The sequence below is a fragment of the Perissodus microlepis genome, chromosome 7 (assembly GCF_051167445.1).
Source record: "Perissodus microlepis isolate ML-2025 ecotype Zambia chromosome 7, ASM5116744v1, whole genome shotgun sequence".
Classification (NCBI taxonomy): Eukaryota; Metazoa; Chordata; class Actinopteri; order Cichliformes; family Cichlidae; genus Perissodus; species Perissodus microlepis.
Window position 1 is genome coordinate 17,558,557 of NC_140467.1, and position 26,020 is coordinate 17,584,576.

Sequence of the window (26,020 nt, forward strand, 5' to 3'; positions counted from 1 at the left end):
TTTTCTTTATCCCACTAAAGAACTTTAAAAAGTATAACACAGAGACACACACATCCAGAGAATAGAGATTTTATTTAGAAAAGCATCTGCTGTAGCATGTACATTTACCTGACACTTATAGTTTTTAAAAATATACACAGCTGTGTGCACACCTCAGCAAGTGATGTATTACAATAGTGTCATCTCAGTCTCGCTCACACACTCTCTCTCCCTTTCTCACGCACACACGCAGGCAGGCAGCACATAGATTTATTCAAAAGCTGTTTTTAATTATTCAAGCACACATTAAATTCTGCACACTGATTCAGGACGAATGCCTAAAAACTTTTGAGTGTCACAGCTACGTCCTATAATATCCTGCAGGCAGCATTTAAAGGTATTTTGGTCATGAAATGAAGGTGAAAAAAAATAATTACAGACATATTAAACCCACTTTTTAGAAGAAAGGATTCCTTTAAGATCATGAGTCTTTGTAGTAGTTGTTGAAGTTGATGCGAAGCAGGAAATCTTCTAAATGTGGTTGATAGCCTCTGTTCACCAGCTTGGTCACCACTGAGAGAAGAAAGGAAGAGACATTTTTTAATGCTTTACACTCAATGAAACCAGTTTTTCAGCAAAGTCAAAAATACTAAGACTGCAGAGACTAACTTATTTATTGATGCCTCACGTGAACCCCTAACAAACCTCTTTGAGCTTAGAAGGAAGACAAACAAGCTGAACTTACATTCAGACAGACAAAACAACATTCCCTGGCCTTACCTTTGAAAAGAAAGTGAGAGTAATACTTGAAGGTGTTATATGACTGCTGCATGGCAATGAAGCTTGGGTGCACTGCCTCCCCCTGCTGTTTGTCCCAGGGCTGTGCAATTAGCTGGGCCCGAAACTTGAGGATCAGGCTGAAGATGCTGTGGATGATGTTCATGACCGGAGCTGCTTTCTCTGTCAGCAAACCCCTGGAGAGTCATGACAAGAAACTTCGGAATGACTTTCAGACAGGCTGAAGTTCGACAAATATGAGTGTGATACTGACAACCTCTCCTAATGAGATTAAATCTTTCATGGAGTTCAAGAGTTAGCCTCAGATTCAGCTGGAATTTTAATTAACTTGTTACGTGGAGGTTTAATTAATATTAGATGAAATTATGGGAGCTAAATGCTACTTTGACATGCTTTGCCCGTACAGAGCCTCAAGAAATGTTGTTAATCTGCTGAACTGCAGCTGTGATCACTCAAAAGGCTGATTTTTGTTGTTGAAAAATGTATTTCATTCAGAATTTTTGATCTTGTTTTAAGTTATTTCTTGACCTCTTAAAATAAATAAATAAATCCGCCCAAAAACTAGTACCTAATCTATGCATAGTCAACAGAAAAATCAAACGGCAATAATTACTTAAGCGGCATTTCCCCATTTGCAGTTCCAGCACTCACCTGAAGATGGCTCTGTTGAGGTAGTCTGCATGTGTACGGTGGATGGCATCTAGGTCGTTGGCAGTGGCCAATTTGGCTGTGAACTCACTCCAGGACACTTGCAGGATTTGATTAGCGATGTATCCCTGTATCACCTTGACAAAATGCTGCATCTCGTGTCTGTACAGCTGCAGCTGACGGAACTGCACCGAGCGACCTGCGCCTTTCACCAGCGCTGAGGGACACAAAGGCCATCAGAACAAGTTATGCTCAGTGCTGCAAGGACCTAGAACATAAACATCTGCTGGTTACAGACTCTGACACGCAAGGATTTGTGGCTGGTATCAAATCAATGTAATAATCAAAGCCTCCAGGCTCTCTGTATTCTCTTAGTGTAACAAAAGGCTATTACAGCTGACTTTGGGCTCTGGGAACTTGTAGCAGTCATCTTCTTTTGTTGTTTTGTTTTGTTTTGACTTTTTGACAAAAAGTCAATATATATAAATCATTACAGAAAATAACTGATAGCTGAAACTACATTTATGAAACAGATAGACTTTGGTGGATTGTATTTTCCTGCATGTGGGACATTCATCCAGTTTACAGATGAAAACCACTAAAGGATCTGCCTGAGTCATAATATTATTTCTGTATTATTAATATTAACTCATTTAGGGTTTTTTTTTTTTAATCCTATCAGGACCTCCATTTAACTGATCAATATTACCTAACCCAGTGATGCACGCGGTTTTACGACAATCCCACAGGTCTGAGGTTTGCTTTGTATAAACAAAAAAAATAATCTCAACATTCCCTTCCATGTATATTTTATAAACCACTGCAGCACAACAGGGGAGATTCTTAACTCTTGCTTCTCAGAGGTAACCTGGAGTTCAAGCTGGGTTCTGAATCAGCAGCTCCGTCCTCTCACCTGTTCTCTTGAGGTGAAACCAGACATCACGGAGGCTCCACACCATGTGTTTGAGCTGCAGCAGGAATGAAAACAGGCGGTTGTACTTGTTCATGCAGCTGTCTGTGATGATGATATTCAACGGCCAGTCGACCTGGGAGATGTTGCGAGAAAAAAAAAGAAGGAAAAAATGTAACCGCTGTAAGGAAGAACGGCGCGTGGAGCTTTGAGTGTGAAGGAAAGTGAAGGAAAAAGGAGCTGAGAAAAACAGGTAAAGAGAGAGTGATGGATGATGTGGGGGAGGAGAGGAAAAAGGTGTGAGTGCAGAGACGTTGACAGAGGAGGTGAGAGGATTGTGAAGTTAAGCCAGAGTGGTGAGAGAGAGGAGTTAGAGGTAGAAGAAAAATTGGGTGGAGAAATGTGGGGAAACAAAGTGAGAAGGACGAGGAGGGGAAGTGGGCCAGGACAGTTAAGACTGAGATCCACCAAAAACAGGAAGAGTCTGAGAGCCAAAGGAGGGAACGAACACTCAGGACAATATGTCCAGCATTAGTCATTGTGCATGTCACCCAAAAGACGCGACTCCAATCGATCTATGAACTTGAACCATTTAAGTGTGTGATAAGCTCATTTTCCACACCCAAAGCAGTTTGTCAAAACATGACAGGCTGTCACAGTCAAGCTGCCACTCAGGCTGAGACAAGCACACCCATGCAAGGGTACTTGCTCATTCACCCCATTAAAACACTCAGCCTCACCTTGTAGCGCAGCTCCAAGCAGTTAAGAGAGTCCGGGGCATGTGGGTGGAAGGTCTCGGGGAGGAAGCGAAGTGCGAAGGTGAAGTTTCCAGCCAAAGGCGTGTCCCCGTGTAAGCTGTACTGCAGGGCCTTGCTGAGGATGGAATTCAGGACTAAGGGAGTTAGGAGCTCGCCTGGGGTTTGGCCACTGGCCAGCTGGGTGGGAGATGGAAAAGAAGAAAAAAAAGTAATGTGTTGTTGGGGTGCATGTTCATTTTTAGAAAGAGCTGATTGACTCATTTAGGGTAAAAAGGAGTGATAATCAGTGAAATCTGCATTTAAGCTGGATAAACAAAACCTTCTGTCTCGTGAGCGTCAAGAGACAGGTGTACCTGATCATTTCACCAGAAAGGCAAGAAGGTGTTAGCAAAGGCTGTGCTTGTTAATTCCTGGCAGGAAGAGGTTGAAGTAAAGAGTCTAGAAATATCACACTGATGCTTTGTGTGCTTCAAAACAAGCAAACAGAGATGGAATTGGATATAAATTGCTTACAAGGTTAAAAGTTAAACCTGCTTCTCTTTATGAACGAGCCCTAAAAGCTCTAAACAGAAAAGCACAACAGCATCACCGCTGTGATATTCTTGAGATTTATGAAATATTAAATTTTTTGCAAACCTAATTTTGTATTCGGATGTTTGAAAATGGTTCGCAGTACTGCACGGCCACCTTTATAAAGATTTGTACAACTTTGCTCACAGCAGATGAGCAGAACATCAGCATTAGTGTTCAAGGTAAATCCTAATAGACGCTCCACTTTTGTGCAGAATCGTCTTTTTCATTTAAGTCCATTAAAGATCTTAACAAGCTCCCGACCAATTTGAAAAATGTAGGTTTTTAATATCTCTTCTCGTCATCCAAAAAACTGTCTACACGAATCACCGAGCACTCATCTTTTTAAAACCTTTTACAGCTTTTTCAGCCACTTAAGTACTGATAGGATAGTCTGGCTTTAAATGTAAAGTGCACATGAAGATTTTATAATGTGTATGTGTTTTGTTGGTGGTGTGGTGCTGGACAGTTTTTAAGATTTCATGAATATAATATTATTTTGTTGTGCTTTTATTTAGCATTTATAGTTTATTTGTTATTGTGTCCACCTGTCCAGAGACTGCAGATGAACAAACACCAACCAGAAATCTGTCTCTTTAACTGCTAAATACTCCAATAAATGTACTATCCACTTGCTATGTTAGCATGCAGTTAGCAAACAGTGGTATTTTAGACATTTTTAAAATAGAAAAAGCTCCCTCCAACCCCCATATATACATGTAGTCACCGAGTCTATTACTAATATCAAAATATTGATCTGATGCAGCTTTTGGAAATTGGGTTATTGCAATTTACATGAGCGATGTTGTGAGTTTATATGTGACAGAACCACAGTGCACACACAGGCTCTAGGGTACTAAATCACATTTGCAGGAGGACATACGAACCCTTAGAAACTGACCCTCTGGGTAATGATGCAAGAAACGACTGCTATCTAACTGTGGCGTATACATTCTAAAACTGTGGCTGTTTAGAGTTATAAATGACCGGGGAATTTTCAAGGTTACCCGTGCCTGCTTTTTACAAGCAGACAACATTTAATACATGCAGCATAAATAAAACAAAAGGCTTTAGATTTAAAATAAAAATAAAAATTCCCAAATGGAGACCGGGCATTTGACCTTGCTCTGAGATTCTCTTTCCTGTCCGCTGCTAGAATTCAACACCAGAGAGAAAGAGACAACCAGCCCATTTCAAATAAAGACAACAAAAAAATATGAAGCACAAAAGAGCGTCACCTTCTCAAACAGCAGATCGCTGAGGGACTGCGCAAATTCGCCGTCCTCCATCAGCAGGAAGTGGCGCAGCGCCTCAAAGTGTCTTTCCACACCGAGCTCCACAAAAAAGTAGTCCACCACGGCCTTGTTCACTAAAGATACACTGGGAATGGAAGGTGAGGAAAGGAATGGCTAAGTTAAGGATAGAAAAGTTTGTGAAGTAAAGAAGGTGCTGACTTGCAAATTTCATACAGGTTGTAGATAGGACAGGCATCAACCCTACCGAAGCTCGGAGAATATACCAGCATATTATTTTTCACCCCGTAGATGGCTTTCTATGTGGCATTACTTTAAATCATCTCTCAGCAATTCACATTTATAAAACAGTCTGATTGCGAAAAGGTTCTCTTTCACTGAGAAGTTAGCAAGGAAGAGTCGAAAATAGATTTCTGTCAAACTACACTGCATTGTCTATGCATGGAATAAAAATGTGTTAATAAAAATTACGAGCTAACACTAAATATTCGGCACCCTTTCTGTGTGCAGTGAGGGATGAGAAAGCCATTTCTTTTACACACAAAGGCTTGACTGCATGGGGTGCAGGAACACTGCAGGTGAAGACTGACAAGCTTGTCTGGAGTTCTGATGGAATCTTAAACTGGATGAAAGGCAATAAGAATTTAAATTATTCCTGCAGCTCCGAATATATACTCGACTACAGCTTAAGTGGCCTGAATAGAATCTATGAAAACTCACACTTGCATTTCTCTAAACATTGTATTTGGCTTTAAACACAGACACTCGGTACTCACTTGTTAAGGATGTTATTACCATTTTCTAACACAAACTCTTTTTTTCCAGACACTCACTGTGTGATGAGCGGTGCAGTCACAGAGTGTTTTATAAGGACTGGCAGGGAAACCATCTCGCTGAGTTGGACAGCTGTGGTGTCTGTGGCTCTGTGGAGTGTGGGGTCCACAGGAAGGCCCCAGGGGCCCCGAGTTACCTGCTTCAGCAGCTGACACGTAGGGGAAGAAGCTGTGAGAGAGAGATGACAGGCATGCCGCTGAGGAAATATCACTCTGACGACTGCAAACAACAGTGCCGTGCCTCAAAGTGTAAAAAAAAAAACCCAGAGTCATTTAAGTAGGTGAAAATGGATTCAAGCAAAATGTATTTTTCAAACAGTTAAGCTGTTATGAACCAAATGATTAATCAACTTGTTGAGAACCAAAGCCTATAAATGAATATTGCTTATACTTGTTTGTTACAGCCACTGAGCTACTACCTTAACTCTTTACCTATTGAAAGCCTCCTAGCAGTAACCTTTAAATCTGTTTTCTGAACTGAGCTGTTTCTCTCATATTTCAGGCCTGCTTATGGACCAAAATGAGTGGGTTTGTGTCAGAAGTTAGTGAAGAAGTCTTTGCAGCTACCCTCGGAAAAATCCGGAAACTATTCTAGTGGTCGTCAAGGTGTCAAAACCCATCATTAAGGATCCTGGGGAGGATATCAAATCTTCTTTATAGGGGTAAAGAGTTCAAGGTGCTCTGTAATGTTCATTTCCAGCTCCATATTAATAATATTGGAGTTGGTATCTTATACTGTGCCTCTGTCATCTTCTGAGAGAAACCTTAAGGCTGCTCTTTCAAAGAGCCTATTTTCTTCTGCCCGTTTGGCCATTACAAAGTTGGAAAAGCAGGTGGGTGGGGCTTCCACGGTCACAACCACCAGCTCCATCCCTCTGTGACATCACAAAGGTCCAGGAGTAGAAAAATGTGTCAGTAACTGAGTGTTGAAAGTTGTCTGAAGTTTAGCTTTTAGGCTTACTGGGATTATTTGCACATATGCTGACCTTATTATTTGAAACTTTTGGGAGTAACCATTTATTTGTACATATAGGATTAAAATGAAGGAAAAATTAATTGGGTCTAATTAAAAATTATTCAGAATATATACAATTACCATCACTTTGATTTTCTTGAATAGCTATAGCATTTACTGCAAGTTGATCCTGTCATTTTGGGGTTTTTTCGTAGCCTCATATCTTTCATAAAACGTCCTAAATTATTGCTCCTGACTTTGCTCAGTGGTGTGGAACACGTATTTGTCTGAGTAGATTTCCATGACTGATTTCACAGTAACTCCAGAAACAGGGATGAATAATAGCAGCATGACTGAATGTTGAACACAGAGTGAACAAGACAGGATATTACTCCACCGAGCCACGAGGCATCCCACCCGAGCATAAAGCAGACCTTTATGAAATATTACTGCTTTTTATGCAAACCTTTGCTTGCTGATGGAGCAAATATTCAACAGCCTCTGGATTTGCAACAGTCCTGAACATGTAAAAATAATTGTTTTAATTTACATCAAGTATGTACCACAAGCCTAAGCTGTTACACATTTTCACTTCTTTGATATTTGAAATGATGTTTTAAAAAGATGTGCCCAAGGCCTACTTGGCGTAGGCTGCAGCTATTTTAATTTCTACAAGAACAGATTAGCCTTAAAGTGCTCCATGTGCTGAGTTTCATCTCATTTTCAGCAAAAAGAAAAAACATAGCAGTTTTAAAGGAATTATTTGTGGTTCATTAATGGCACAAATTAATATAAATAGTATTGAAAATGGAGAGTAAAAAAAGCCCTCTTATAAAAAGAAAAGACAAAAGTACATTCATTATTATAAATTGTTGATATTTACAGCACTTCTGTGAGTGCCGTTCATGTAAAGTTTTGGAATTAAACTTTTCAGCTACTCGCTAAGTATAGACAGATAGGCAGACAGATTAGATACACAGATAGATAAGCTTATTATTTGAATGCACTGAAATTGCATTTAAACTGAAAGGGTTTTATAAAACAAAATCCTACAAGCCATAAATTGAAAATATTCTCTTGGGCACAAAAACATCAATGAGCCATTTAAATAGGAACAAACTGTTTCCATTTTGCTGCTGTGCTGGATTTTGAATGCCAAGTACAAACTGATCAGTTACACCATATGCACCTACATTATGTTACCTCTTGTCCACAACACACAAAGGAGATGCCACGAGATGTGGCCAGAAATACTGTTCCACCCCACCCCTCCACCCCTATACAAGTCGCACTTCACATTGCCCTCAATAAACAAGTCCCAAAGGAGCCGTTCATTTCGAGCCCTTGATATTTTCAACTAACCCATTAGGTTGTAGCAGTCCTCATACTGTTCCACCTGGTATTGGGCAGCCAAAGCCAAGAGGTATTCCTGCTCGGACTTTTCTCCAGGGGACAACCCTAAGCAGGTTGTCCAGGACCCCATGCCCTCAGCCAGCTGCTCACTGGGGCATTCTGACACAAAACCTAAGGAGAAGTGTAGACTAATTACTTTTTACAAAGAAAGAACATAATTTGCAGTGACATCTCAATTTACACTACATGAAAAAACACTTTACACTTCCAGCTTTTCACACCTTCATGCAAAGAGTCAGGTGACACAAATTTTGCCGTTACAATAAAACGGTGATTACGCTAAGCTTCACATGAAAATGCTAATGTGAAAACAGGGTTAACAGGGGTAATACACTTCAGATATACTACTTAATACCCCACTACAAGCCCCGAGACAACAATGTGGATACAAGGAATAATAATTTTGCAAATGAACACTAAAGAGCTTGGGTTCAATTTTATATCCTCAGAGTTCGTAAAATCTTAATAATTACTGAGTGTAACATGTGGTTAATTACATGAATGTCACAACAGAATGTGTATGTGTATAACACAGGCTTTGTTTTGTACCTTTGTTGTATTCATTGCCCTTTACTTTCTGCTGATTTCTAGTTTCTTTGTCCTTCACCACACATCCAACACCAAGTGAAGAATCTGATGAGTGTCCATAAGTACTGCCTGGCAATGGGGCAGGTTGTGGCTCAGTCCCCAACACCACACAGCCTATCCCCAGTGTCGAATCAGACGAGTGTCCATAGCTGCTGCCTGGCAGCGGTGATGGAAGCGGTTCACTTTGAGAAACAACACATCCAACACCTAAATTTGAGTCTGAAGAATGGCCGTGGGCACTGCCGGGCAGAGGAGACCGCTTGGGCTCTTCTCCTGAAACTACACACCCAACACCTAACGCTGAGTCTGATGAGTGTCCGTAAGAGCTTCCAGGCAAAGGCGACAAGGATGGTTCTGCTCCAGATACCAGACAACCTGGCTGAAGGGTGCTGTCTGAAGCGTGCCCGTGCTTACTCCAACGAGGTTTTGCTTCGGGAACGTTGGACACAAACTCACCAACCTTTATATTTGCGTCAGAGGAATGACCGTGGATGCTGGGAGCAGGGAGTGGTACAACAATCTCAGATACATTTTCTCCAACTTTAATATGAGCATCTGAACTGTGCCCGTGAACACTGGGCGAAGGTAGAGGGGCAACTACATCTGGAATGAGTTCCCCAACTTTTATGTGGGCATCTGAGACGTGGCCGTGGACATTTGGAGTAGGAAGAGGAGCGACAAACTCTGAAACGTTTTCCCCAATTTTGACGTGAGCATCGGAAGCGTGACCATGGATGTTAGGAGAAGGTACAGGAGCATCGACTTCTGAAACATGACCTCCAATTTTGATGTGTGAATCTGATGCATGGCCGTGGATGTTCTGCGAGGGAAGTGCAGCAGTTACCTCTGATACATACTGTCCAATCTTTATGTGAGCATCAGAGGAATGTCCATGGATGGTGGGTGAAGTTTGACTGACATCTGAATGAGGACTGGAGAGAGGCCTGTGAATGTCTGGCAAAGGAATATTTTTTCCATCTTTATTGTGTGTGTCTGAGCTTTGCTCTTTAGTGCCTGTCTCCTGTGGCTCCACCCCACCATCATCAGAAAGACTTGTCAGGACTTTGTGATCACCTTGGTCACCTTGCACTGTTGTAGTCGAAAGAGCCTTGTTAACCACGTCATCTTTGGATTGTCTGTCTTCTGGTTTACTTTCGAGAATCCCTGTTTCTGCATCCTGTTGGAGTATAGGTGTAGATTCCTTGTGTTCGTTGCCTGTATTTGAGCCACTCTCATCCACCTGCTGTGCTGAGGCTTGTGAAGGTTGCGCGCACACACTGCTCTTTTCAGACTCCTCTGGGGTGTGCAGGCCTAGAGAGCTGGACTGAGAGGCTCCGGCTAGCGGGCTAGCTTTGGTTACAGTTTCCTGGACTTGAGGAATTTTCTCTTCAGAGGAGATGTGAAAGAGGTGGTTTTGGATCATGTCAGGCAGGACTACAGGTCCCCAGCGGGGCCTGGGCTGGACTAACGCTTGGCCAGTGATACCCTCAAGTGGACTAAAGGGGGCACTGAAGTCATAGTCTACTAGTGGAGCTGTAGGACAGGCTTTGGGTAGGTCAGAGCCAATCTCCTGTAGAGCCATATCTACCTGCTGACTCTCAGACTTCGGAGACTTGGGAAGAAAGTCACCGATGTCAATTTCCTCAGAGATGAGGGCAGGGTCCGCTGTAACCTGTGCAATCTTTGGCGAAGGCAGATCGTGTGGTGGTGATACAGCTTCAGATTCTTGAGCCTTTGTTGTCTGCTGCTCTGACAGCTCCTGGGTGGGAAATTCCTGTCAAGATATGTTAACAATTCAATATTATGTTTCTGGAACACACATCAAGTGACCATGAAGGGAAAAAAGACTGGATGTTCAAAAACTAGCTTGTTGTTTGTTGTGGAGGAATCTGTTGTGCTGAGGGAACAGGTGACATTACTTCCAAATGAGGTCTCTCCTGACCCAAGGGATATTTTTCCAGTATGGCCTGGAAACAAATCACAAAAGGTTCGGTTACAAAGTTTTGGTTATATGTTTTTGTTTTCTATTCATTTGTAACAAACCTGAGTTTTTTGCCTGTCATCCCTGAAAAAGTGAGCACGAGCTTCATCGAGCCTCATTCGCTGCACTCTCCACATGGCTCGTCTCTCTCTGCGAGCTGCTTCCTCCGATAGACGGCTGTACTGAGCGATCAGCTCCTTCCTAGAATTAAATAAATGGAAAAAAAAAAAAAGTTAAAGTAGCTGAAGGTCTTATCCTCAGTCGCTTACTGAAGTCTGCAGTAAATGCTTGTATAAATGGCCCTGCCATTCCCGAACTGACCATTAAGTGATTTTTTTTTATATTTGTGCTAAACTTTTATTCATATTTGTGCATGACTGTGATGTATTAATGTCATATTAAAGTAGTGTGTCTTATTTGACTGGCAATTAATTTGTACTGAAATTTGAAAGAAAATTATCCAGAAATATCCAAAATGTTCGCCCCACCTGAGCTTGTGGTTTAGAGGGACTCTGAGAGTACTGGTAACCTGTGTGCTTATAATACGTGTTGGCTTTAATTAGAACTAATTTCCTCAACAAACTACAGGCAATTAATCAGTAAGACCTGCAAAAACATGAAACCTGTGCTTTCTTTGACAAAAGCCTTATTTATCCACACATGAAAAGAATTTAGTTTTTTGCCTAGCACAGCAAGAACTGCAGCTGTTTCTCAGATTTACAGTGTACATATTATTTATTACTACAATTTGCACGACTGTCTTGGATCTTTGTTTTTATTCTTCTTTAACATAAACTAATTTTATTTTATTTGTTTTCTAATCACTGTTGTATATTTAACAGTTATTAAATCACACAATATAAAGCTATCACTATGCACCTGTGGCACCTTTAACTGTGTTGTTTATTTATTGTAGACTGCACTACTTTTTTTTTTTATTCTTTATCCTGCAGCTGAAACACAATAATTTCCCTTGTGGGATCAAGAAAGTATCCATTTATCTATCTATCTATAGACAGTTAGAAGGTATTTATATTTTGAATAATGCAAAGGTTGCACCAAGGGAGAAGTAAGGATGTGAACTGTTTGGAGGAAAAGCTGTAGATGACAGGTGGGTTTTTTTAAGCTATGGTACCCTCTGATCTCGGCCATGTCATTGTAGTAAATAAAAGCTTAGTGTTCACATTATTTGCTCATGGTGCTGAATCAGTTATGGAAATTTGGCACATTAAAACACGGGACACAGAACTGATGTCCCATCATGTTTGCATGGAGTAGGTTAATATAGTTTTTTCAAATAAAATCTTAACAGCTGTAAAGTCAGTCAGACCTAGCTCTCTGCTCCAGCTGCTCCTCCAAAGCTTGAAGTCTCTTTTCTCTGTCCCTCAGCTCTCTGGCAAAGCTGAAGTCATCCTCCTCCTGCTTCTTCTTGGCTGCACTTCTCCACTGGCACCACACGCACATACATCATTACTGTTTATCACATGGTCTTTTCTTACTATCTGAGGATCACATGCAATACCTGACAATACACAGTTTAATCTAGGCATTCCTATTCACACACTTTTTTTTACCCTCTCTCTCTCGCTCTCTTTCATGTCTTACTACCTCTTGCTCCTGCTCCAGGTGCTGTTTCAGTTCCTCAAAACGCTCCCTCTTCTTGGCCTCCTCAGCCAGACGTTGTGACACCTGGCGCCCTACAGGAGGCGGGGGAGATAACAGTGAGCTGTTTACCCCTCCACACACACAGAAAAGTACATAACATTCTTGTCTGCCTCTTGCACACTCTTAAACAAGACAACATCACCATCTGCCCCATGTAAACAAACTCAAATATGCCCGTGCCAAGACACGCAAAGCGCATCAGGCTGAACACTCCCCACCCCCCCACCCAGCCACCACTGCCCCCCAACAGTGCCACACATCCTCTGAAGTAATAAATGATGTGAAGAGTTAGAGCTAAACTGTGCAAGTGATGATTAGATTTCACAACCCATGGTACTGGAAAGTATTCAAAGCCTTCCTCACTGCAATTGCCCCATGCATCTCCTCTGCTCACCCGAGGGGTGGGAATGGAGCTGAAGGAAGCTCTCGCATTTAGCAATCAACAAGCGAATCAGGCTTATACCTAGAGTTGAGCCATTTGTTAAAGGTATACCCAGCAGGATGTGGGTTGTGCATGTACGTCACGCAGTATATAAAATTCTACTTACAGTGTATGTGTGTGTGTGTATAAATGTTACACTGACCGCGGATGCTCTCCAGGGTTTTGGCTGCTGACTCTCTGACCTGATTGATCAGCTCCTGGCGTGCCTGCTCTGCCCTCAGGGCCTAACAATAGACAGAAAAAAAATATCATCATTAACAAAGATCTATGTCCCTGCCCTGTCTCTCACCTCTCCTCCCCCTCCTCAGCCAGAGGCTCACACAAGATCCGCCATACAAGCCAGGTTGTTACACTAAATCAAATACAAGCTCGAGACTTCATCCACATCATTTTAATGACTTGCTGCTGAAATCCTCTGTACTTGAAGAGCAGTGCCACTTTGATGGATTGTGTAATGTAAAAAAAAAAAGAAGAAGAAAGCGGAAAAAAAAAAGTTCTCCTTTCTCTTTGACTTACAGGACAAGACCTGTAATCAAACACTGTATATAAAAGATGGACACACCCTCTGGATCTAAAAAGCATAGAAGGAATTTCTGTAAAAACATCATTGTCTGGATATGAATTTGCTGAATCAGAGAACAAGATTTTAAGCAGTGGAAGCGTCCTGGTTTCCGTTTTTCAGTCTGATTAGTACTAACCAATCCTGGCTTTCTTGGCATGCAGGCTAACAGTCAGCAAAAACTTTGGACTGTATTTGCTTAACTGCAATCCTGAAACCATCAACTGCTATTTGACAGTAATCACAGTTTCCATAAGTTTAGTAAAACTAAATTAAAAAATTTTTTTAGTTAATTATTATTATATTAGTGTAATCTGCCTAAGGAGGATGTATTAAGACTGAGTCAACTGCCTTCCCAAAGTGTTGCGTTTGTATTGAAATATCTATTAAATTTACTCCAGCTGGTAGTGTAAGACTGCACACCTTTGGACCAAGAGTCGCAAGTTCAACTCCCACCTGGCAGTGGTATTCAGTAAGGGTCCTGGCTAGTCCCCCCATGCTAAAACCAAGCCCTGAAATGGCGCAGCCACGTCTGCAGCCTGTCTGCTTGGAACATTTCACAACATGTTGTACTCTGTATGATAGCGTATGTGACGAATAAAGGTTCTTTGTTGTTGTTGTTGTTGTCCAGAAATGGAAACCAAACTGAATTGAAACAAAAGTTAAATAAAGACTGAAATGAATTAATGAAACAAAAATACAAAACTAAACTTGGTTCACAGATTAATGCGAAAGAACCCTAAACCTGCATATACTGTTCATTTGGGAATAGACAGCCCCATGTAGTCCAGTGTAACTATTGTGTAAGTCTGCAGTATCCTCAGTTTTTAGTCAGATACAACCCCTGTTGTTGTATCTCGTTTCAAAAACCTAACGTGACAACTGCCAAAATGCCAAACTTAGGCTTTAAATGCTAGTCCACAAACCAATGGATGGCATCTTGGTGGCTATGTCCATATAAATATGGACTACATATAGTCTATGATAATGATTTGTCTTGTTAAAGTTCCTTTTTCACTGCCTCGACTCTAGGCTATATAGCTGAAAAGCTCTCATAAATGTAACTGATGATTTTGAGCAATGAGAAAATCTCAGACTCAGAAAAAAAAGAAGAAAAATACATCACAGCCATCTAAGATGCACAAGAATATCCATGTGTGTCATTACTTGTTCCTCCCTGCTGATAGCACTGTGCTTTGCAATTCTCTCCATGCGTCCACGATACACTGCACAGTCTCTCTCAATCTCCTCCACCTCCTGGAGAGAGAAGGTGACAGCGATGCGGGGTACTGGCAGCTCCGACCAGCAGATGTAGTGCTGTGGACACACAGTTGACAGAATCTTAGTATCATAAAAAGAGGAAAGAAAATTTCACGGATCAATTCGGATGACTCATTTGGTGGATTTTGACATATTTTATAACCCCAGAGTTTATTTCATATTAAAATATGTGTTACCAGCTGTCTGAAAATGTAACTCATTTTTACAGCTACCAGCACAACACAAACAGCAATGAATTTAGGATGATGCTGAAGTATAGGAATGAATTTGAAATAGAAGCTATGCAATGACCTGGTTATGGTGGTGCTGCTTTTAATTAAAAAAAAATCAAAGTGTTCATTATTCCATCCTACAAATCTGTTATACTGTGTTTAACGAAGAAAGCATAATGCAGACACTGTAACTGGCCTTGTTCCCGTTTATGATCTTATGACTGCATGGGATTAAATCAGAGTCAAACCTTCAGAAACTGTATTAATTACTGCCAAAATTGAAAAACTAAAATGGATATCAAAAGATCCCCTGGCCCCAGACTTCAGAAATGAATAATTACATTGCCTGTGACATAAGACACTTCACAAAATATGGAGAGTTGTTTTTTTTTTTGTTTTGTTTTTTTTATCTAAATCACACCGTGCCTCTTTTGTGTGTTTGATTGTTTCATGTAATTATGTTTTATCATGAATCAGTTTTTGTACAAACCGGATTCCAAAAAAGTTGGGACAGTCAACAAATTGTGAATAAAAACTGAATGCAATGATGTGGAGATGGCAAATGTCAATATTGTATTCAGAATAGAACATAAAACACGGAACAAAAGTTTAAACTGAGAAAAGTTATAATTTTAAGGGAAAAATATGGTGATTCAAAATGTCATGGTGTCAACAAATCCCAAAAAAGTTGGGACAAGGCCATTTTCACCACTGTGTGGCATCTCCCCTTCTTCTTACAACCCTCAACAGACGTCTGGGGACCGAGTAGACCAGTTTCTCAAGTTTAGAAATAGGAATGCTCTCCCATTCTTGTCTAATACAGGCCTCTAACTGTTCAATCGTCTTGGGCCTTCTCTGTCGCACCTTCCTCTTTATGATGCGCCAATTGTTCTCTATAGGTGAAAGATCTGGACTGCAGACTGGCCATTTCAGTACCCGGATCCTTCTCCTACGCAGCCATGATGTTGTGATTGATGCAGAATGTGGTCTGGCATTATCTTGTTGAAAAATGCAGGGTCTTTTCTGGAAGAGATGACGTCTGGATGGGAGCATATGTTGTTCTAGAACCTGAATGTATTTTTCTGCATTGATGGTGCCTTTTCAGACATGCAAGCTGCCCATGCCACACGCAATCATGCAACCCCATACCATCAGAGATGCAGGCTTCTGAACTGAGCGTTGATAATAACTTGGGTTGTCCTTGTCCTCTTTGGTCCGGATGACATGGTGTCCCACATTTCCAAAAAGAACTTCGAATCGTGACTCGTCTGACAACAGAACAGTCTTCCATTTTGCCACACTCCATTTTAAATGATCCCTGGCCCAGTGAAAACGCCTGAGCTTGTGGATCTTGCTTAGAAATGGCTTCTTCTTTGCACTGTAGAGTTTCAGCCGGCAACGTCGGATGGCACGGTGGATTGTGTTCACTGACAATGGTTTCTGGAAGTATTCCTGAGCCCATTCTGTGATTTCCTTTACAGTAGCATTCCTGTTTGTGGTGCAGTGTCGTTTAAGGGCCCGGAGATCACGGGCATCCAGTATGGGTTTACGCCCTTGACCCTTACGCACAGAGATTGTTCCAGATTCTCTGAATCTTCGGATGATGTTATGCACAGTTGATGATGATAACTGCAAAGTCTTTGCAATTTGTCGCTGGGTAACACCTTTCTGATATTGCTCCACTGTCTTTCTGCGCAACATTGTGGGAATTGGTGATCCTCTACTCATCTTGGCTTCTGAGAGACACTGCCACTCTGAGAAGCTCCTTTTATACCCAATCATGTTGCCAATTAACCTAATTAGTGTTAATTGGTCTTCCAGCTCTTCGTTATGCTCAAATTTATTTTTTCCAGCCTCTTATTGCTACTTGTCCCAACTTTTTTGGGATTTGTTGACACCGTGAAATTTTAAATCAACATATTTTTCCTTTCAAATGATACATTTTCTCGGATTGAACTTTTGATCTGTCATCTACATTCTATTCTGAATAAAATATTGACATTTGCCATCTCCACATCATTGCATTCAGTTTTTATTCACAATTTGTTTGGTGTCCCAACTTTTTTGGAATCCAGTTTGTACTTTTGTTCAAATATGTATGGTTTCCTTTGTGCGCTTGTTTTGCATATCGGTTTTATGCTGTACATTGCATTACATATTTCATTCAGAAGATAACGGTAACAAAGTATTTCTTTAATTAAAGACATGGATTCATGTGCCATATCAGCTAGTAAGCACATTAATGCCCATCACTTCACTCTTGTGTTTTTAATCCATAAATTCTTCCTAGGTATTGATAACTACCCTGCAGGCTAGAAAGACTCAAGCATCAGGGGAAAGAACAGAGAGAGGAAAAGTTACAGAATGCCAATTAGAAACAAAGGTCCTGCAGCTTAGGTCATGGAGGTCAGACTATAAAAAACATCATGCTGGGGAATCAGCAGGTAGGGAAGTTATGCAAAATACATTTTCATGAAAACTTCACCACTTTACTGATTTTTCCCCTGGTTAGCTAAATAAGTGATTCATTTACTTACAATTTAAGTTCTTTTTGGTCAAATGTGAAAACTTTCTACATTCTCTTGTTATGATACTAAAGTGAATGAATTTGAAGCTTCAACTCCTGATTGACAAGAGGCGGACCAATTTACTGGCAGGCTAATCTTTTTCAATTTATCAGGATGTGTATTTATGATGGTTAATAAATGTAAGGAAGAGAAAGAACAACCACCCTTCAACCATGTTGACGGTGTATAGTTTGTCCACCAAAGAACACTCTGTCAGTGAACATACGACTACTGAAAACCACTGGAGAATATTTTTGACAACCAGCTGAGTGATTTAAAAAGTAATATTTCATGATACCTAGGACAGCAATAGCAATATTATTATTTCCAAAGCAGGAGTCAAACTTGAGTACTAAACATCTACCTGACAATAACAGGAAATGTATCACAATTCTGATGACAGCATATTAATAAAGTTTCAAAGAGACCACGTTCCCATCTGTTGCAGTAATGATTGTTTTTTCCACTATTTCTGGCCAGTATGGAGTTTCAAGTGAATAGAATTTATACTGTGGCATTTATATACAAGCACATACAGCCAATTCAATTGATATCAACAGCAATAACAGAGGAAAAAATGGCTAGGTACTTTTAACCATTTCTTAACGTGTTTTCTGTATTTACAAGACTCAAAAATTCTATACTGGGTAAATTAAGAAGGCTATCTACGTTATATGTATGTATATCTACATAAATGTGGATCTGTGAATGTGCAAAACAAACCTGTGGGCAGCAGATTTTGAGGAGGTTGATAGTCTTTCCACACACATACACATCATTGGCAATGTGTCTCAAGAAGACTGGCACACAATCCTCCACATCCTTTGAGATCAGAGTGTAGCCTTGGACCCAGAAGTGTTTGTCTGCAGGAATTCAAAGATAACTATTACGTGTTGTCCTACAATTTAGAGTAAGTAGTTTTCTTGCTCCATTATGCCTCTTATAACAGCACATCGTACTCGGCACTGAAACATCTTGAAAGCAATGGTGGTGGAGTAAAACCCAGCCCATGCTGGGGCTGAAACTTTTCCTTATTAGTATGACTTACGGGGCATGGCAAAACTCTGGCTGCTTGAATTAACTCTTGGAAATTGTAAGCTCTTAGCTCAGTGAACCTCAGCAAAAAGTATAAGAGAACATGAATGCACGGGGCTTCCAGAGCTCTTTACAGAAAGCCCGCGGCTTGCCAAGAAAGCTTAGCTGCTGATTGCTTCCTTGGCCGATGGAGTTCGAGGAGAACAATGACATTTGTGTGTCCTCCAAAAAAGCAACAGTGTGAAGTGCAGAGGTTCGCTGCAGGAGTTGATGAGGTGTAGCCGATGAGCAAATGGACCTGTTAGTCAGACAAAGCTGAGGTGGTGGTCTGACCTTGAATGGGGTGTTGCATGACGTACAATATTTGGACAGTCTTGATTCATGTAGCAGTATATATATGGAGTAACTGTCAAAATGGAAATAAAAAGAAATGTATACAAAAATGTGTACAAAAAACGAAGAAACTAAAATGGGATGCTTTCACGTACAATTCTGCCTGGCTAACAATTTAAAAACCAGAGAACCAAAAAGCAGCAAAATCCAAAAGTTGATACCATCAAACGGCAAACATTTTTTTCTTACCCGAATAATTAAATTATCAGCCAATTAAAAAAATATTTAGTGGTTAATCATCTGTTCAACTGACTAATCAATCACTCAGTGACTGGACTGGCACTCATATCTTCATACACGTCACTACCAAGCACTTATCTGCACATCTCATACACACACTCACGCACACCTTCATGCACCAACTTACTTTTTGCACAATACTCACTCTTTTGCACATCTATTGCACTTTTGCGTCCTCACTGTCTTGTGTCTGTATTGTTGCGCTCTGTCTGGTGTTGCACTGTCTTTGTTATGTTTTTTGCAATTTTTGCACATTGTACTTTATGTAGTCCTGCGTTGATTGTCTGTTATACATCATATGTAGCACCATGGTTTGGAGGAACGTTGTCTTGTTTCACTGTTTACTGTACCACTGCACATGGTTGGCATGGTTGCCACTTGACTAATATTCAATTATTCTCAAATAATTCGGTGAGATTTGAACACTGGCCTTTTTCTTTTTTTTTTAAACTGTTTTTTTTTCTGATCCTTTAAGGACAACACCCAGGACTGTGAACAATAAAAAAATAATATATAGCTGTTCATCTTCTGATAATAGCAACAACAATCAAATGACAGATAAGCTACAACAACATTTGTATATAGTAAACAGCTATTGTAATGTTTTTTATTTTTCAAGTTTTGATATTAATGAAATTAAAGCCATTACACAATACAGATAAGATGACCACAGATGAAAAATTAGACATGACAATGAAAAGCAGTGTGAGCAAAGCAACATACAGAGACACACAAAGTCCCTCAGATCCTGCAGAGTACAAACGCATCTAATTTGGCCTCAAAGCCTCTTTGGTCTCTTCTGGTCTCCACAAGGGATCAAGTCATTAATAAAGTCATTAATTTTTCTGGAAGCAAAAAATAAATTCAGCAGGTCCATGTGTGTCCATGGCAATTAAACCAGAACCAGAATAGTTGTACCAGCTAAAAAGAATAAAGGACCACTACTTATTTGTATGGCTTACTGAGTGAAGATATCTCTGGTTCTTCCAGCTGGGGTATCTGATTCAGTTTCCCACTGATTATCGTGCAATAACGTCATGACAGCTTTTATAGACACAAGGACAAATCCTACTAGGCAACAAACGCTGTAATAAAATCTATTTTTTTCTGCTCAACTATGTATCTGGCAGGTTTTTCATTTTCAGAGCCTGGAGACCGAAGCCAAGGTTTTGATACGGTGACGTGTGTGTATATGTGTGTGCAAGTACTGTGTCTCCTCACCTCTGTAGCTAAGGTATTCCTCATTGACCTGGATCATGAACTCTCCATAAACATCACGAAACACGCCACTGTACACCCAGTCAGACACAAACCTAAGTGAGGCACAGAAAAACAAAACAAAATAGTGGTGTCACTCTTAGACAGATTTATCAACCATTTAGCTATATAGGGTATATTTTGCTGTTTTCGGGATGCCTGTCTGCATGGGGCACATAGAAACTGACCGTGTGTAAGGTTCACAGCTGCTCTTCAGCAACGAAAGAAGAACAGGGTAGTTCTCGTTGCTGCAGTTATTCTGTGCTTCATTGTACAGGTAGGACAGCAGTTTAACACCCTGAGGAGAGCCACACGGCACTAAGCTGACAACTCATCTGATAGGCTAAACACAACTGTGATAGAAGACATATTGCAGTTTGCAGATAAAAGAGCACTCACCACAGGGAAGGTGGCCTGGCCTGCACCCAAAGGCCCATCCACACAGCACAGTTCTGACAGGTATCTTAGATTAAAAGAAAGCAAAGCATTTTTGATTTGCTGATATTTACATCAAGGTCCTCTTTGAAAGGATATGGCTGTACTGTCAACTAAGTGAGGTGGAGGTTCAAAATGACAAAGTTAACACCAGAAAACCAGCACGTAAAAAGCATTTGACCTCACCTGAGTTGGCGACCCACTTTGCGGAAGAGAAAGCCAATGGTCAGCAGGCTAAGAGTGGGTGGCGTACTAAGAACGCAAGCCCTGTAGTAATGCAGATACTTCCTCAAGCCACCGGTAAAAGCCTAAGAGATGGAATATATGTTCACAGATTAAAATGCATGTGGACTTCTTTCTGTACCTTTGTAGTGTTGGATTTTGTTGCCTGCTATGGACTGCTTCATTTAGGGCACTTTAATTTTTTCTTTCCCTGTTTTTATATATTATATAACATTTTTAGACGTATTTATTTATTTTGCTGCGTATGCAAATAAGATGCTCATGTGTTTCTGTCTCAAAGTGCCCATTCAGGAAGATTATTTCCAATTTCTGAACACAACACTAGTAACAACAGTACAATGCAAGCAGAGAACTTAGAGGAAATAATTTGCAGCGTTAGTGGTATTAACGATGCTTATGCAAACATACCTGGAAGACTAAGCCCCTCTTGTCAGCACTCTGCAGAGAAAAGCGGCTGAGCCTCAAATAATAGGTGCCGTACTGGGCCAATTCCCCCAAGAGACGAGACACGCTCTCTGGAGAGGCTCCTGACACACACACACCGGGCCTGACGTCAAACTGAACACTCTAAGAAGGGAAACGCATATTGACAGATGGTGGACAAAACACAATAAATAACTGTACAGTCTAATAAAATCCAATAAAACAGCCCGGCAGCAAAGACTGTCTTTAGTGCATTCGATATTGAATTTTGCCAAGGCTGTAGGAGAGTCACGTCCATGGTGATTTTTGAAGGCACAGCTTCTGCTGGTATTATTTTAGACTGCATCACATAATCTGCTGTGTGTTATTTTTGTTATTTTTTTCTTTCACATTGATTTTTTTTTATAGAGAGATATTTACAGTACTTCAAGACAGCACACATCTGGAGGCCTTGATCCACAGCCTTGATTGCACTTGCAGTAAAGAAAACTCCTATGTAACTATAGAAACAAAATTTGACCTCAAGGCAACCCAATGAAGGAGGCAGAACTCACTTAGATAACAATATACACATACACATATATACAATATATTCTTTATATAGTTTCAAAAAACCAAAAGTGGGCGACGGTGATGATTATTTATTTGGTTTGCCAATTTTATGAGAATACATTTAATTTCCTTGCACTGCCATATGCCCCTAATGCATTCTGCCGTCATTTATAGCCATCCTTGTTTCTCTCCTCTGCTCCGGCTTCACTGTGTGTAAAACCACTCACCATAAGCACAGAGCAGGGCAGTGAAGCAAAGTAAAGATTGCATTACTCGAGTTGAAGACAACTCGCCACATTACTGCAACTGCACAAAAAGCTTCCCAGCAAATGTTAATCTGCGTAAAACAACAGGGGCGAATGACTGAGATTTGTCGTTATAACAAAGAAGGAAGTGGGAAAAGCTATGCCTGCCCCGTACCCCCTGGGGCCCCACCAGCAGCCCCACCAGCAGCACTCAGCCAAGGGGAAACACTGATGTTAATCATAAAAATATGCCGGAGAGTCAAGATAAGGAGTTGAGAAGTAAACAAGATAAGTAGGATGCACTTTATGTTGTAAAAATAAGTATAATCTTCTGACAAAAAATAAGAATTTAATGGGAAACAATAAACTACCAGCAGAGCTCCCCTGGGTTTTTGTGTTCAGAATTAGGAATATTTTATTTTATTTCATGATCATTTAATCAGGCAGCTGACTTAAGCATACACTTCACACTGTTACATTTTATGAGTCAGTACAGCTTGTTTATATGCACGAATTTCCCATTATATCACATTCCAGCTTCTCCTTTTAATCTGTTTTTCTATTTGTAGGATGTCACGGCGCTTTTAGTTACTTTTATCACTTCTGCCTGACAGACTACTAAAAAACAAAAACAAAAAAAAATAAAGTGCATTTTAGAGACTAATAAAAGATAACGAACTGCACCTGGTTGAGAGGAAAAGTAGTAGAAGCCACTCCAATCAGGACGTTAAGGAGATCAGACACCAGTTGCTTCTGGGAGTCCAGGGGTAAGGGGAGGACAGGAGACGGTGTGCTCGTGCTCACCACCCTCATTTCACCCTCCCAAAGCCGATAGAGCTGATCAAAGGCCTCCCTGCCTCCCTCTGTTAGATAGAAAGACTCCCTTTTTCCAGGAGGGCTAGTGAGACAAACAAGGCATTCAGTTCAGTTTTCCAGAGGGAAGAAAAATACAAAACCAAAAAAAACTAAGCAAGTGGGCCTCTCCAATACCTTGATGACTCTGTAGTTAATAGTGTATGTGTCATTATGTCATTTTCTAAACTAAAGGCTTTGGTTTAATTCAGGATACTCTTGAATTCAGTATCTACCAGCTAAAGTGGATTTCTGTTCATTTATATGTCACAGATTTTGTTGTCATTTAACATTTAGATGTTTATTTATGTTAGACCTCACAACCCAAACACAGACTGGTTTATTTTTTTCAAAAATGCTTTTTTTCCCCCTTTTTTTTTTTTACATTTTCATTAGTTTGGCATCTTCGGTCTTACCAAAAAAAGTAAGCAAGCTTCTATGATTCAATCTATCATTATTTATATTTTTTTTTTTCAGCTTTTTCTGGCATTTTATAGACCCATCAATTATTTCAAAAAAGGCAGAACAATAAAACTAAGAAAAGAATCAGTAGTTGCTCTCATATTATAGTGAGGAACTAGATTTACAACTGTTAGTGGGTTACAGCTGCTTTTTTTAAATACGAAAAGAAGTTTGGCATGCTTACAGCATAATCAAATTGACACATCGCTTACCAGCCAACAGACTCCCAGCAGCGGCGTCTTCCAGGCTCAAATGTGCGTAGAGCCTCCCAGATATCAAAGTCTGGAATGGGGCTAGGCTCTGACTGAGAGTCTGGGGTCAGGTTGGAGGCTGACTGGAAGCCCTCATCTTCACACTGATCTAAACAAGGAGGCACCTGCAGAGAACAACAAAGAGAGAGTGCATAAAGCAATGCAAAGATAAATTATTTAAATCGAACACTGTGCAAATATGAATACGCTGAGCTGCTGAAGTGGACATGTGATAAAACAGCCTAAGCTAAACTAAATATATTACTTAAGGATATAATATGGTGTCTTACTCGTATCGCCAACCCTGTTACATCAATATTACTGGGGATTGGAGGCAGATCTAGTCTTATGTCCATGTCTGAGGTGCGAGTGTGCTGGAGTGCTCCAAACAGCGTCAGCCTGGTCTCCTTTTCAAATCTTTCTTCTGCTTCTAGTTTTGTTCTCAAAGCTAGCAGTCCTGTGCCAGGTGGAGCATCCATCAGCCTCTGGGTTCCATACAGACTCTCCAAAGTCCCCCATTCCTCCCCACACACCAGACCCCATGCCCGGGCCTCCAGCCTCTGCAAGTCCTCACTTTGGTAGCTCCATGGTTGAGGCATCCGCAGCACAGGCCTCTCTCTTCTCATATAGTCCCTGCTGAACGAGGTAGGGGGAGGAGGTGCCGACCCAGCAAGGTTCACAAGAAGGTCAAGGACTGCATCCACTTCCTTCAAACCAGAGTATTCTCCCTCTGGCAGCCTCCCGAGCTGCTCTTCCAGCCTTTCTGCTTCCTCTCGACAGCCAGCCACGCGTAAATCAAAACATATCATCAAGACTTTATTTCTCGGTGGTGTATTAGCTGTGGCACTCAGTCCTGGTGCAGGTCCTTTGGTGCCATCTTGAAACAGCTTAGACAGGAGGGCACCGTAGGCGCGTTTTTTAAGAGCCCTGTGGAAACTTTCTCTTGAGACTCCTCCCAATGCTCTGCGCTTCCATGACACCCCAGAAAGGCTGCAGTCACACAGGGCACTCAGCAGTTCAGTGATGCTGCTGCTGGTACAGCTGGGCATCATGTAGTTGTTAAGGCTTGGGTTCATGGTAGCTCTCTTCCCTCAGCCTGTATGAGTAAAACAAACAAGTTTTAGGTGATTGCTTTTAGAACAACTGTAACTATAACAGACGTTTTCCTAACAACACATAGACATCAGACAATAACTCAGTCCAACCAACACTGGTGTGATAGACATATTACTGTTGACTACTTCCTTTATAAACCACAGTATACATACGTACACACACACTGTATATAACAGTGTGTTATATACACACACACATTGTACATAACAGTGTGTGTGTGTGTGTGTATCCTATACATAGTGCGCTTACTCTGGCTGTTTTTATATGTATACTGTGTGTCAGCTAACTAGCATCACTGTTAGCCTTATTAGCTAACGTTTGAGATATCAAACGGCATGTTTTTGTTTCTTTAGCAAGCCCTGTGCTATTCCGAGCTAAAACTATCTTTCCTTCTTGTAGTTTTCTATCTTCTTGGTATAGTATTATATGTATTAATTCACCTGAAAATTTGAACCTTGCATCCACCTCCAGCGACTCCTCCCGTGCATGCTACCGTTTGTTGTGACCAATGTACCTCTGCATCGATTAGCTTTCCAGCCACGTTTAAGCGCAATAACAGTCGGGCCAATTATATATTTATTTTGATTTTTTTTTTTTTTTTTTTTTTACTTCAGCTACAAATTAATATGCAGTGTTGCTGCACTTAGGAGCTAAAAGCAAGCTAGGCGCCTCATTCATCTTCCATCGTCCGCCGCAAGGAAACAACAAACAGTAGATCTGCCTCCCCCTGTCTCTGATTGGACAATCAAGTTCTCCTCTGCAAATGACTGGCTAATGATACTGCAGAGGGCAGACTGATTGGTCCGTTTTGTTAGTCCGTCAGGAGATGAGAAAAGTGTCATTTGTAAGCGCGCTTTGCTGCATTCAGGTGTTACACGAAAAATTTATTTTTTGTCTACTATGACAGGACACTTTTAAGTAATTGACGATAATTATTAATGAACAGAACTCTTAAAATGACAAAAGAGAGATATCCAGAGAAAACACTTTCAAAGCTACTGCAGCCAGTACTGCAGTTCTGCTTGTTTGGGAGTAAAATCGTTTAATAAATAGACCATTTCAATGATTTATCAGCAAAACACCTAAGCAGTTTCCACTACTTAT

The 26,020-nt window shown here is 40.7% G+C and overlaps 1 protein-coding gene across 2 annotated transcripts; it reads right to left on the minus strand.

Annotated features, from left to right (window-relative positions):
- Positions 1–53: 53 nt before the first annotated feature.
- On the minus strand, positions 54–25,643 carry tubgcp6 (tubulin gamma complex component 6). Of its 2 annotated transcripts, XM_084933907.1 has the most exons (25): positions 25,357–25,643; positions 24,091–24,896; positions 23,762–23,925; positions 22,920–23,133; positions 21,424–21,582; positions 20,959–21,080; positions 20,737–20,800; positions 20,526–20,635; positions 20,302–20,393; positions 18,136–18,275; positions 14,520–14,669; positions 12,936–13,017; positions 12,295–12,383; positions 12,017–12,132; positions 10,749–10,887; positions 10,625–10,672; positions 8,667–10,479; positions 8,067–8,228; positions 5,750–5,918; positions 4,902–5,043; positions 3,076–3,270; positions 2,339–2,471; positions 1,429–1,642; positions 760–953; positions 54–552 (listed from the first exon to the last, which is right to left on the minus strand). In XM_084933907.1, exons 2-25 carry the CDS (start codon positions 24,874–24,876, stop codon positions 461–463), a joined length of 5,589 nt encoding a protein of 1,862 aa, XP_084790033.1. In that variant the 5' UTR covers positions 24,877–24,896; positions 25,357–25,643; the 3' UTR covers positions 54–460. The 2 variants fall into 2 exon arrangements, with proteins under 2 accessions (XP_084790033.1, XP_084790034.1); XM_084933908.1 differs by lacking the exon at positions 10,625–10,672.
- Positions 25,644–26,020: the final 377 nt, after the last annotated feature.

Bases quoted from the DNA above. Each gene is read 5' to 3' on its own strand.
- tubgcp6 (XM_084933907.1), bottom strand. From the start codon at position 24,876: ATGAACCCAAGCCTTAACAACTACATGATGCCCAGCTGTACCAGCAGC. The intron at 10,673-10,748 runs GTTTGTTACAAA...ATTTGTTTCCAG, and splicing joins ATGACAGGCAAAAAACTCAG to GCCATACTGGAAAAATATCC. The intron at 954-1,428 runs GTGAGTGCTGGA...ATGACTCTCCAG, and splicing joins CTCAACAGAGCCATCTTCAG to GGGTTTGCTGACAGAGAAAG.